This window comes from Strongylocentrotus purpuratus, unplaced genomic scaffold (assembly GCF_000002235.5).
Source record: "Strongylocentrotus purpuratus isolate Spur 01 unplaced genomic scaffold, Spur_5.0 spur5_scaffold_12, whole genome shotgun sequence".
NCBI classification, from domain to species: Eukaryota; Metazoa; Echinodermata; class Echinoidea; order Camarodonta; family Strongylocentrotidae; genus Strongylocentrotus; species Strongylocentrotus purpuratus.
Window position 1 is genome coordinate 30,796,313 of NW_022145597.1, and position 12,118 is coordinate 30,808,430.

Here is a 12,118-nt window from a genome sequence, read left to right on the forward strand (position 1 = left end):
CATAATGCATGGCCGTACAGAAGATTGTTTTATGTTGGGGACCGGGGTAAAATGCAATGAATTATTGAAAATGTATTGCATTTCTTTGTTGTTTTTTTTTATTTGTGGGAACTGCCCCCTACCTTAGCCCCCGCTGCGTAAAGTCATGGTTCAGTGGCAAATCAATGGCCTCGTAACTGTGATCGAGGCCCCAGGATCAAAACCGTGTTCGTGTGATGTTGGTGCCCTTTTGTGGGGCGTTAATCCTCACTCATTTATGACTTAAGGGCGTAGGTCCCCTATAGTTGATAAGCATAGTAGTATACACATGCTTTAGCAGTCACGCAAAACAAACACTGGCAAATTATTATTCAATAAAATCTGAGAATGTATAGGCCTAGTATTATCTAGATCTATTAGGAATAAATCATTGTCAAAATAATTCCATAAATTCGGGTAAAAAAAATTATTCCAACTGTATGAGCGACAGTGTAGATCAAAATAATGTTGTCATCCGATACATTTCGTAAGAATTCTAGGTTTTCCATCCCATCTCCCTGGTATAAGCGGCCTGTATCCGTAGGGGATATGGCGGCGACATGGTTCCGGGAGTGGGGCGGATATATCCACTATCAGCCCGTCACACCCTTTGTTTACAAACAAAGGGAACCTTGTGCGAACGGATATAGATATGCCACATGCTAATTACGTAACCGTGTACAGTTACTTTCAGCCAATTCGTGTTTGATCTGGAAAGGTTTCCACGTGTTTCAAAAAGGCGATTTTGCCACTGAATGTAAGAAAAGGAGATGAAATCATCTCACAAAAAATGACAGGTAATTGGGCTGAATGGCTGGTTTTATTTTCTTTTCTGAAAATATATTAGACCCTGTGGTTCACAAAATGAGAGAGAGAAAAAAAAGATATCGCACTGATAAACAAAATCCCCTCTCTCAAAAAGCCGGTCATGTGACTAACGTCTAGCCAATGCACACCGGCGTTACAAAAGTGTTTGAGCAAGTCTCATACGAGCGTGGATATTGTAAATGGTAGGGGAGTTGTGGAGTTGTGTGTACAAGTATCCCGTACGAAGCTTTCCAACTTCAACCTAAATCAACTGCTCCTGATTAGCTAGACGCTCCATTTTCAGCATGTTCCAGCTCCTTTGGTGATTCTGGAAATGTAGATGTTTAATATTTTGAGCTAGAATGTTGGAAAATGACGTCCGAACAAGTGGGAGAAGTCATGACTTCGAACGCTCCCATTCCCGCTGAAGTAGGTTTGTCGACTGCCTACGATAGGTGAGCCAAGCGGACCATTTTATGACATTGAAAATATTTTGTTTTTTCGATTCTAAAATCTACTTTGAAATTTAATTTTTCGTTCATTATTTGTTTTTATCTTTTATTTCAGCCGACTTTTTGGATTCATGACGACGGAAGGGGAAGAGGGAGCCCAGAAAAAGGCCATGCTAAATAAGGTATGTTGATAAAAATAAATGTATGAATGGGGACGTACATAACCGGCGCGAATATACGCCAGTCTATAACGCCCTTGCACTGTGTTGCATGGATCTGTGTGTGTTAGATTCGCTTAGTCCTGGGTGTAGAAAGTCAACGTCGCAATGACCAATGTTTATCTGTTAAGTCAAAAAGGAAGGCTGAATATTGAATAAATATCATCTCACTATTAAAACCCAAGAATATAAAATTCTTATGCCTGGTGCAAATACAAATAACGCACGACCCAGCATTCGTTGGTGGGGAATGCAGTGCACGCGAGGTTTCTTTACTTGGTCATTGGTGCCGCCTCTGTGCACCATGGCGAGTTCACAGTGTGCACCATCTGAAGAAACCGAGCGTACACTGCATTTGAATCACGCACAACAGGGTCAAGTGCGTTATTAGTTTTATAAAATAGCGACACATGAAAATCAAAACGAACAAAAGTCTAAATCTAACGTTAGAGTCTAGATCTAGGAGAGTTATGTTGGTTCTAGAAAATAAAAAGATAAGAATTAAGACCTTGCTACTTGCTCTAGCTACCTGTATGCTGCGCTGGATATCGATCTTTTAGCGTGCAATATCACTTTTGCCAGCGCTGTTTTGGCACGATTGTACATGAACCAAAAATAGGTGCATGTCATGTGACATGTTTTGACTTATCAGGATGCTTAAAATACTATACTCAAAGACATTGGCCCGAATTCACAAAGCAAGGTTTGAGCTCAAACCTCCTTTTGTTTCGCCAAACCTCCTTTTGTTCTTTACAAACCAGGTTTGTAAAAAACGCGTAAAACGCGTCATATGACGTATGAAAACCAAGGTTTGTCGACAAACCTCCTTTGTGAATTCGGGCCTTTGAGTTTGAATATTAGAAATTTAGAATGATTCCAAAAAGAAGTAGATCTAGTCCTAAAACTAAAAAAGTAAAATAGATTTTGAATCTGATGGAGATTGAAAATTAAAATGAAGGATCAATGACTTTCAGTTTCACAGAGAGAGCTTAAAGGTAAAGACCAGTATTGGAAATGCCCCAATTTTCAAAAAATGAAATGCAAGCTCTTATTACCAATCATGTGAAAGAATATGTTTTGAATATTACATGATGATAACAATTTTGATGGGAAACCGCCTACTAGTTGATATATTTGGTAAATTTGTGTATCTCTCGCCTCTTGAGAGATATGAAATGCATGTGTTGCGCACGTGTGTGTAGTCCCATATACATCTTTCTGTGTACAGACTTGGCCAAATTTTTTATCATTTTGATGATTCCAGAACCTTGCAGTACATATGCTAGATGCTCAACCTTTTCTGATCGATTTCACAACGTTTCTTTCACAATGCAATCGCATGACCATAACTGGTCTTTAGCTTTAAGAAGAGTTAAACTAGCTTGTTCAGAGAAGGAACAGTGAACGGTTAACCGCTCCCAAAATGTGTAAATGAATTGCAACTACAAGCAACAACGTACCTGCGGGTATCGACAGAGCTCTGTGTTACATTAAGAAGTAAGAAACAGTGTCGAGTGTTTTACAATTTACGTTATCATAAAGAACTGCTGTGCCTGTTGTTTTGCCACTACATATCTGATCAAACATTTAACGTTAAGTGTCATATTGTTACTGTTGCCAATGACATTGGAGTTCCTGCTAAATTATGTTCTTTCCCTGGGTTTTGATTCAATTTAAATCTACATTACATGTACTTTAGTAGACAGAAAGATACTCATCAAGAGTATTATTAGGTCAGGATGATGCTCATCACACTCCTGCCATGAAAACCTCCACCATTTACAGGATTCAGACTTTTGTGTTGAAAACACAAAGATAATCACATCAAATAGGTTATCACCGTAGCAAATAGAATAATTGGCCTAATGATATCATACTTTTTAATATTTTTCATTCATTTGTCAAGCTACACTCCCTCTAATCTGTAATTGCCACACTCCAACCAGGTGAGGTAAATGGGTACCTTGTACGACTGTACCTTGAAATGCACTGTGCGCCAATAATAGGGACTTTTAGATTTCCACGACAAGAGCGTGGACTGCCGCGTGTGACATTGTGTTAAGGCACTGGGCCATGCCCGGCAGTGCCTTAAAAGGATGTCACAATACCTTAAAAGGATGTCACACGTGGCGGTCCACGTTCTCGTCGTGTAAATCTAAAAGTCCCTAATGACTGCCAGAGCCAAAGCCAGGCAAATAATTTAGCTCTACGGAAGCACATAGGGACATTGTATCATAATGTGATGTGCACTATACCCATTGTTAAAGTCGTAATAAAACCATATCTGAGTATCCAATAAAAAAAGGTTTGAGGATTTCTTTCTTTCTTTCTTTCTTTCTTTCTTTCTTTCTTCCCTTTTAATGACATGGAGCACAATGTAAATCACTTTTAAGTATACTGGGAAACACTGGAGGGTTGTCTAAACATTGCAGACATTTTTGAGTGTTTAAGAATATTTTATTTGATTCACTATGAGTCATGTTTGGCAAAGCACTTATCAAAGAATGAGAGTAAATCTGTAGACTAAAAACACAAACACAAATGGTAGAAGATAGTACCTAAATGGTTTTGAAAAAAATTGCAGTCTCAAAATATGACGTTGAATGTCAGATAATCAAAAGATGGCAAACAATGAAAATGTTAACATTGAACAAACGTGAGTTTACATCAGATTTTTAAAGAATAAGTTCGGTCTGGAAATACTGTAGGTAACTTTTTAATAAAAGCATGAATATAAAAGGGTTTGAGCCTTTGAGGAAATGTTATTATTAATAATAATAATGATAATAACTATTTCTTATATAACGCTTTTCAGGACCGAAGGCCCTATAAAAGCGCTTTATTACCCTAGTCATCGGATTCAGGCTTACCCGCACACAATGTATGAACATTCTCTACTCCCTGGGGAGCATAAATGTCATGTTGGACACGATGAAAACTACTGATTGGTGTAAATTATGATTTTTTTTTCTTCAACCTTTCCTTACAGGTTTTCTAAATTGTCAGTACAGTCCCACATGCTCAATATTTTGTCGTATTTTGGGATGTGTACATGTATGTATTTCTCAGTTCATGTTTGACTGCTTGGTTTACATCAAAAGGCTGAAAGGAAATTAGTATACAACATGTTACAGCAAGAGTCAGATATGTTTTCACAAGTTTTTATTAAAAATACAGTCAGAATACTTGTAGGCCTTCATCACTATACATACTACAGTCAAACCCGCTTCAGCAAACCACCTGTATAGAAAGACCATCTGTTTTTAAGTTTTCCTTGAACATATCTTATTAGAACATGTAGTAAATGAACCTGTACATAAGACCACCTGCCTATAAAGACCACTTTACACATGAAAGCTAACAAACTTTCATTTATTGTCGACAGATGATGTATTGAATTGTACTGGCTTGAAATACGTGCATGTATGTATGAGTACAGGGTAGGCCTACTTCTGTTAGTCTACCCTGACTTATTTTAAATAAATGCATAGACACGGGTCACTGAAAGTGAGAACATGTGATAACAATTGGGAGATTTCTCAAACTTTAAAATCAATGTTCCTTTCAGAAATTGGCAACTCTGTGATCTCTATAAGGCACTTTGTTTATTTACTGTATTTTTAAATACATGTTTGCAATTTTCAATAGGTACTACATGCACAGCTAAACCATGTTCAGATATTTCAATTCTACCAAATAAAAAGTTGATCTGCTGCCCTCTTGTGCAAAGCCAGATCAGTGGCCTATTTGTGTTGTACACTGTATTCTCTTTAAAGCAGAAGGAACAAGTGACAACCTGTATTTCAGTTGCTTACAAAGCATTTCAGTTCTTTTTTAGTAGATTGATCACGTTGAAGCTGTACAGAAGCTACAGTAGTGTAACTTACTTGTGTCTTTGGAATTCATTTAATTCAAATTATGCTATGGAACACACTCCTAGGGACCCCTGTTACCCCTCCCCCATGAACAACTGTTCCTCAGAATGAAGTCTTCCTCCAGAAAGGGGGAAGGGGTTGCCGGAGGGAGGTAATTGTTGAAGGGAGGGGGGGGGGGGGGGGGGAGCCGGAGTTTTGTCCTGCTATGCAGATCTTTCATTTCAGGTACAATTCTAATATATCAGCTACACATTTACATTCTCCTCTTTGAAGGTGTGCACATTGCGTACATGTACCATTGGGGGGAGGTGGAGGTAGAAGGAAGGGTATGCATAATGCAGTAGAGAGAGAGAGAGGGGGCGGGGGGGGGGGGGGGGGGGGGAGTGTTGAGGGGGTGATCACTTTCTAGGGGTACGTATCATGATGCACTTAATATCTTTTCATCCCTGGTGCAAGCTCTCATTCATCTGGCCCTGGTTTCCATCGGAGGTGTGCATACAGTACCAATATTGGGCAATTTAAAATTACTATTTACTGACCATTTTGTTATTGGCGCTCCTACTTGAGTCTTTTCTCTTTAATTTACATGTTTGTTTTACTTTGAGTTTGATCTATCGCATCGGTCAAGAGTTTGACCTGAGTCGTTTGACCTAGGAAAGCATTCATTTCACATGTCCAATTAAACCCAATTTGGCCAAACATGAATGAAATTAAAATAGAGAAATGCAATTTGAGTCGCAATTTGCTCTGATGGAAAGTAGCAAAATCAGAGAAGCTAATTGGTGAAAGTTTGACCAAAATCAGACAAACAATAACGAAAGTTATAAATTCAAAATGAAGATGTAATCACTATATAGGATTTAAAAAATTGGCAAATCAGTGGTTACACTTTGTGTCTGAAGGCTCTAAAATCTTAAAATATTCTACAAATCTGCTACTCTGATGTTATGCTTTCACTCAAATCAACTTGTGAGAAAGAATGACTTTTTAGAGGCAAAGGTCTGATTTCATGGAGGGGGAAATTGCATTGAATAAACTGAAGTTCTTGTTTCTTGCACCTTATTTTAGTCCCAAGACAAGTGGGGGCGCTCTAGAAGCGCTTTAGAATTAAAGGGATTGGGTAACTTTGTCTCAGATTCTGAAACAAAATCCTGGATTTAGCTCATGCTGCAATGATAATTGTAAACCTTTAGGACAGTCAGGAACCCCATGACTTTTACAAGTCGATCGTCTGTCTGATTATCAAGATATTTATGATTGGAAATCAAAATCAAATTTTGCGTTTTTCAAACGGTTTTCATAACCCTACTGTCTATTGGGGAAAATGAGTAGGGTAAAACCGATCACTCAAAGATTTTTTTCTTTTTTGAGGCACTACTTGGTCATTTTGAAGCGCAATTTTTTTAGGACTTCAATTTTACATCATATCACAGACACTGAAAACGTGTAGGGCTGTGAATCTCAGATTCAACATTGTTAAATGATGCCTTTAAGGCACATTATGAAAGCTAACTTGATGATTACTCACATTATCCAGTTATGGTTCAGAGACTACATTGTCGTTAAGTTTTCCCAGGGCCCAGGGCGAACCTCTGTTTGTGTTTTTGTGAAAATTTGGACTTGTTTACGCTGGCGTGAATAGGACGTATGTAGGTCAGGTCGCATCGCTCGGTTGGCAGCATGTGATTGAGTAGCTCTTGTTCACATCGATGAAGGTTTCATGGGATGGGACATGATTTTCATGAGAGTTTGTAACGAGAACATGCAAATATAATTTGTGGATATAAAGAGAATGTTATTTGGGAGTTGGGATTGACTATGAATGCCTATACCTGCTTTAACGGCCACCTGTCTATAAAGACCATAATTTGTCTTTCCCTTGGATAAGATTTATCATTAAAGTCTTTGCTAAAGGAACCTGTACATGAAGATCACCTGCCTATAAAGACCACTTTCATGTTTCCCTTGGTGGTCTTTAGATACAGGTTTCACAGTATTAAAGCTGATGCAAAGTTGTCACTGGATTAGGACATTTGTGCAAGTACAAGTATTTGTCGCTGGTATATTAGTCAAACAAAATTAGTACATTGTATGTACATGGTATGTACATATTTGGCAGTGAAAGAGCCGATAATTGAAACTTGAAACTACAGGACTACATATGAATTTCAAAGAGTACATCTGACTTGTCATTTAAAAAGTACAAATTTAATACATTATCCCGAAGGGGCCAAGAATCAGGAGTCAGTCCTCAAGTGTGTCTGAGGTGTTACTATTTATGTAGAAATGAATCTGCAACTATTTATGTTCTTGTCTGTGTTTGTCTGATGCTTTATTGAAAGGAATCTTGTAAAATTGGTTGAGATATAGGTTGTCCATGTTTGTCCATGCATTAGGTATCCAACCTTTTTGGCAAGTTGTTTTGAAGGAAAGCAGATAATTCAAAGAAACAGAATTGGTGAAAGTTTGAATGCAACATGTTGTATTATACTTGTAGACTACTTGTGTAGCATACTCTACGTGTTTATCCAAAATCAGTCCACAATGTAATGATTTATGTGTGCTTCTACCTGATGTCGATCAATAAATATGAATCACTGTCTGTCTCTATACCTCTGTCTTTCTCATTCTCACCCACTCTCTCCTGCATTTTTTTGTTCTCATTCACTTTCTCTCTCTTTCTGTATCTTTCTCTCTCCCTCTCTCTCAATGATATATGTTTGCTTTTATCACTGATATTGATCAATAAATATTAACCCCCCTTCTCTCTCTCTCTCTCTCTCTCTCTCTCTCTCTCTCTCTCTCTCTCCAGGCCATTGCCCAGCTTGAGCAGGAGATCAAGAAGAAGGAGGTCAGTGACCCTAAGATCTACTGCAAGCTGGGACACTACCATTTACTGCTGGGAGAATATAGCAAAGGTCAGTGAACTTTCCAGAGCACTTTTCGGAAGTGACCCATCTACTGTTAACGTTTTCATTTTCAGGGAGAAGAGGGTTGAGTCATTCTTAGTCTGGGGTGATAGCTACAGTGTACCTGCTCGATCTGCATCTCAAATTGTGGCGAATCTATTTCCATTTCAGACTAGGGCTAGACATGACCTCCTTATCGAAGCGGATCGAGAAGTCCACACTACAGTATGTGCAGATCGAGTCATATATTAGGCCCTTATAACTCAATGTTGAGTTTCCCGTCACATTTTTTTCAGCTCATAATGAGGCAACTATTTCATTATTCATTATTTGCAAGATTCCTTTATGTTAACTTTTTACGAGCACTTAATTCATTTATGTTGGTTCAACTTGTGTATTTCCAGTTTGTTAACTTAATACATGTATGAACATCTCACATCTCATTACATACACATTGTTAGTATCTTGATTATTTTCATGAATACAGACATCAAATATTGTTTTTAAAAATCTCACACACACATGCTATAAATCCAAATAGAGGAATACTTTGATAGTAAAAAGTGTGACAAACCTTTCTACCATAATTCACAATATATTTAAGGACATGTAGTATTAGTTCCAAGATATACATGATTCACAGCATACATTTACACATGAATTACTCAAAGCATCTTATTCTGTATTAAATGCTTGTTTTCATTTTTCAAATGTCTTTATTCTTTCCTGACCTCAAATTTTGTTATTTCAGGGCTTTTGTAAAACAGAAGAATGTTCCTTCATGCATTAAAATGGATGAACAGTAGCTGTAGCTATTATTATGCTGAATTAAATTGGATAGATTTGTTAAAGAGTTACAGTGGAAGCTGGTATTTAAAAAAAAAACAGAAATATTTTAAGACAAAAAAAAGAACGAGTCCATATAAAACAATAACAGTTTGCAATTCACAATGGTAATTCAGAAGTCGAACTGGAAAGAAAAAAATATTACCCAAAAAACAAAAGTTAAAAAAAAAAGTTTTAAAAAAAAAAGTTAAAAAAAAGAAAGAAAAAAAAGAAAGAATTATTTTCAGATTTTCGATCGCCAACGCGTCCAATAAATCACAGTGCGGGCGGGCGACGGGAAACTTAACATTGAGTTATAAGGGCCTTAGCTTATGATTCCATACTCGGTCCACTTCGTCCCTTAATATGAAAGGGGCGATAGATACCCACTCAATCTGCATCTCAAATTGTGGAGAACTCAGTTCCAGTTCATACTAGAGCCAGATACAACCCTCCTTATGGAAGCGTATTGAGAAATCAATGCTGAGTGTAGATCTAAGTCATGTATTACCTTATGATCCAATACTCAATCCTCTTCATCCCTTAATATGAAAGGGGCATATTCCTATTCTGTTTTAGAATTTTATTGTTTTTTGCAAGAGCTCTTTTTGGAATTACCACAGCTTTTTTGGAGCTTTTGGAGCTCCTGAACAAATAAAACATGTAACAGAAGATAAGATTTAATAATTGGCAACAAGAGAATCATAAGCAAATTTCCCAAGAAAAAAGTAAAATCGTGGCAAGATTCAAGCTGTCAGTTTCTATTTTCTTATGGACTCCATAGATGGAGACAATTTTACGGCAAAAATAATAATTTTAAACTGTGTGAAAAGATATATTCGAACTTTACTTGATTTTGTAAAATGTTGGAGCTACTGAATAACCTTCTTTGCCATCTTTTTCCTTGTTATTCACAGCGCTATCAGCTTACCAGAAGTTCTTCACGTTAGATAGCGAATACTGGAAGGTAAGTAAAACAAAATCTTGTGGAGAACTTCCGTCAAGATTAAAAATGTTTTCAAATCACTAATCACACCAATAGGAGGGCAGGGCTTAAATTAATCCAAGGCCACCAAGGCCATGGCCTTGGATGCTCCTTTGATTGGCCTCAATGCCCCTCTCATTGGCCTTGGAGATTTGTTGTGCCCTTTCCAATTCTTCCTATTTGTGCTGTAATATAGGAATGTGCCCTACAGAAAAGTGGCCTTGCCCTAAAAATATTGAAATTTAAGGCCTCTGAGGCTGTGTCCTGCATCATGAACCTTTTCCTAGACAGAAACCTTCTGATAAGAGAAATTCTTCAATTAAAATGTACACTTATGGGAGTTTTTTAATTGCGATTTAAAAAATAATTTTCTGTAAAATCGACCTACACATCAAACTATAAAAACAGAAACTTATGCATGCTTGACACTGATTTTTAGCATTCCAGGGATGCGTACATTTCCTTTTCTATTCCCTTTTTCTAGTGGATTTTATACCAAACTTTTGATGATTTTTGTTCCGCTTTCTTTGTAGGATGCAACCTTTCTCTATGGACTGGGTATGGTCTACTTCCATTTTAGCGCCTACCAGTGGTAAGTCCCATCTAATTCTTTTTGTGTTTGTTTGTCGTTAGTGAAGTGTCCTACTACATGTACATTTGTTTACGTGTATCTTTGCGAAGTCTGTGTACTTATTGTGTGTGACATTTAGGGACCTGTACTATTAAGTGCTATAGATTTCTTTTATGTTTGTGGGTGCATACCTTTGCTGGGGAAAAGTTGAATTCCTTTTTGTGGACATCTTTGAAGAAAATTCCCTGCTGATTATACATATTCGATCTTATTATATTAAGGCGTGTAGCTATATGCTTTAGGCTACTTTATTGTGTGTGTGTGTGTGTGTGTGTGTGTGTGTCTGTGTTAGTGCATTGATGGATGAAAGAGTGCTCAACAGTTTGCTCATACTTTTGTGAATATATTCTATTGATGTTCCTCCTGTTGACGTACAGTTGATCAATATGTCTGCCATAACTATAAATAAAAGTGTCATTTTTAGGGAGAATCTATGCTGCTGATAACTATGATATTGATGCAAAGATACTCAATATCACAAGTCATTATTTTATTTTTATGAACTGTTATATATTGTGTGTGTGTGTGTGTGTGTATTTTGGATGTTGTAGAAATAGCAACGAAGTTACGAAAGCTTTTTAATACAGATCATCACAAAATTAGCATCTGGCTACTTAACAAATGTAAACCACAATAAACTTAAAGTCCAACTGCTTTGCCGGTTACTTCCATTTTTAACCAGCATCAAATGAAATAAGCCAGGATGCATCGCCAAGAAATATTTTCAAGAGTATCAAGTTCCCTGTCTCCATTTTGACTGGTGTGGAGTAATCCTCACTAATCAAGTTTTCCTTCTTTATTTCCAACACCTTAGAGTATATGTATTTAGTACAGTATTGTTATTTGAAGTTCATTGGTCACATTACACATACAGAACCCTAGAGAATCTTGCTTTGACAGGGAAAATTGTGGGAAGAAGGAGTAGGGGAAGAAGGAGTAGGGGAAGAAGGAGGATACTTTGGATGGACAGTCTGCAGAAATTGTTGGAAGAGAGATGAGTGAATGAACTGGGAGTGGTACTAATACAGAAGGCTAGAAGCCAAAGGTTGTGGAACAGCATGATCGCCAAAGTCAAACGATATGGCACTTAGAGAGAGAGAGAGAGATTGTTATTTATGTTTCACCATGGTGTAGGGTATGGAAAGCCAAAGCTATTGTGCCCGGCGGTACTCCATTGTGAAGGATTACTTTCCTGAAGTGAGCCCTCTCTAGAGATTTGCAGGCCAATCCCCTTTTTATGTAATTCGAGCTGAGAATCTGAAATCTCTTTGTGTTCGTTCTGCCTCTATGCACGAGCACCAGACTCACGCAAAGTAGTCTTGCATAAAGGGAAATGTGTCAGTTTAACTACTGTGTACATTTATTTTCTAAATCCCACTATGCCTATTATTCTATCCT

The 12,118-nt window shown here is 37.5% G+C and overlaps 1 protein-coding gene across 1 annotated transcript; it reads left to right on the forward strand.

Annotated features, from left to right (window-relative positions):
- Positions 1–1,001: 1,001 nt before the first annotated feature.
- Positions 1,002–11,660, forward strand: LOC115922772 (histone demethylase UTY-like). The gene is made up of 5 exons (XM_030982390.1): positions 1,002–1,280; positions 1,393–1,459; positions 8,183–8,288; positions 10,022–10,071; positions 10,623–11,660. Exons 1-5 carry the CDS (start codon positions 1,198–1,200, stop codon positions 10,683–10,685), a joined length of 369 nt encoding a protein of 122 aa, XP_030838250.1. The 5' UTR covers positions 1,002–1,197; the 3' UTR covers positions 10,686–11,660.
- The last annotated feature ends 458 nt before the right edge of the window (positions 11,661–12,118 follow it).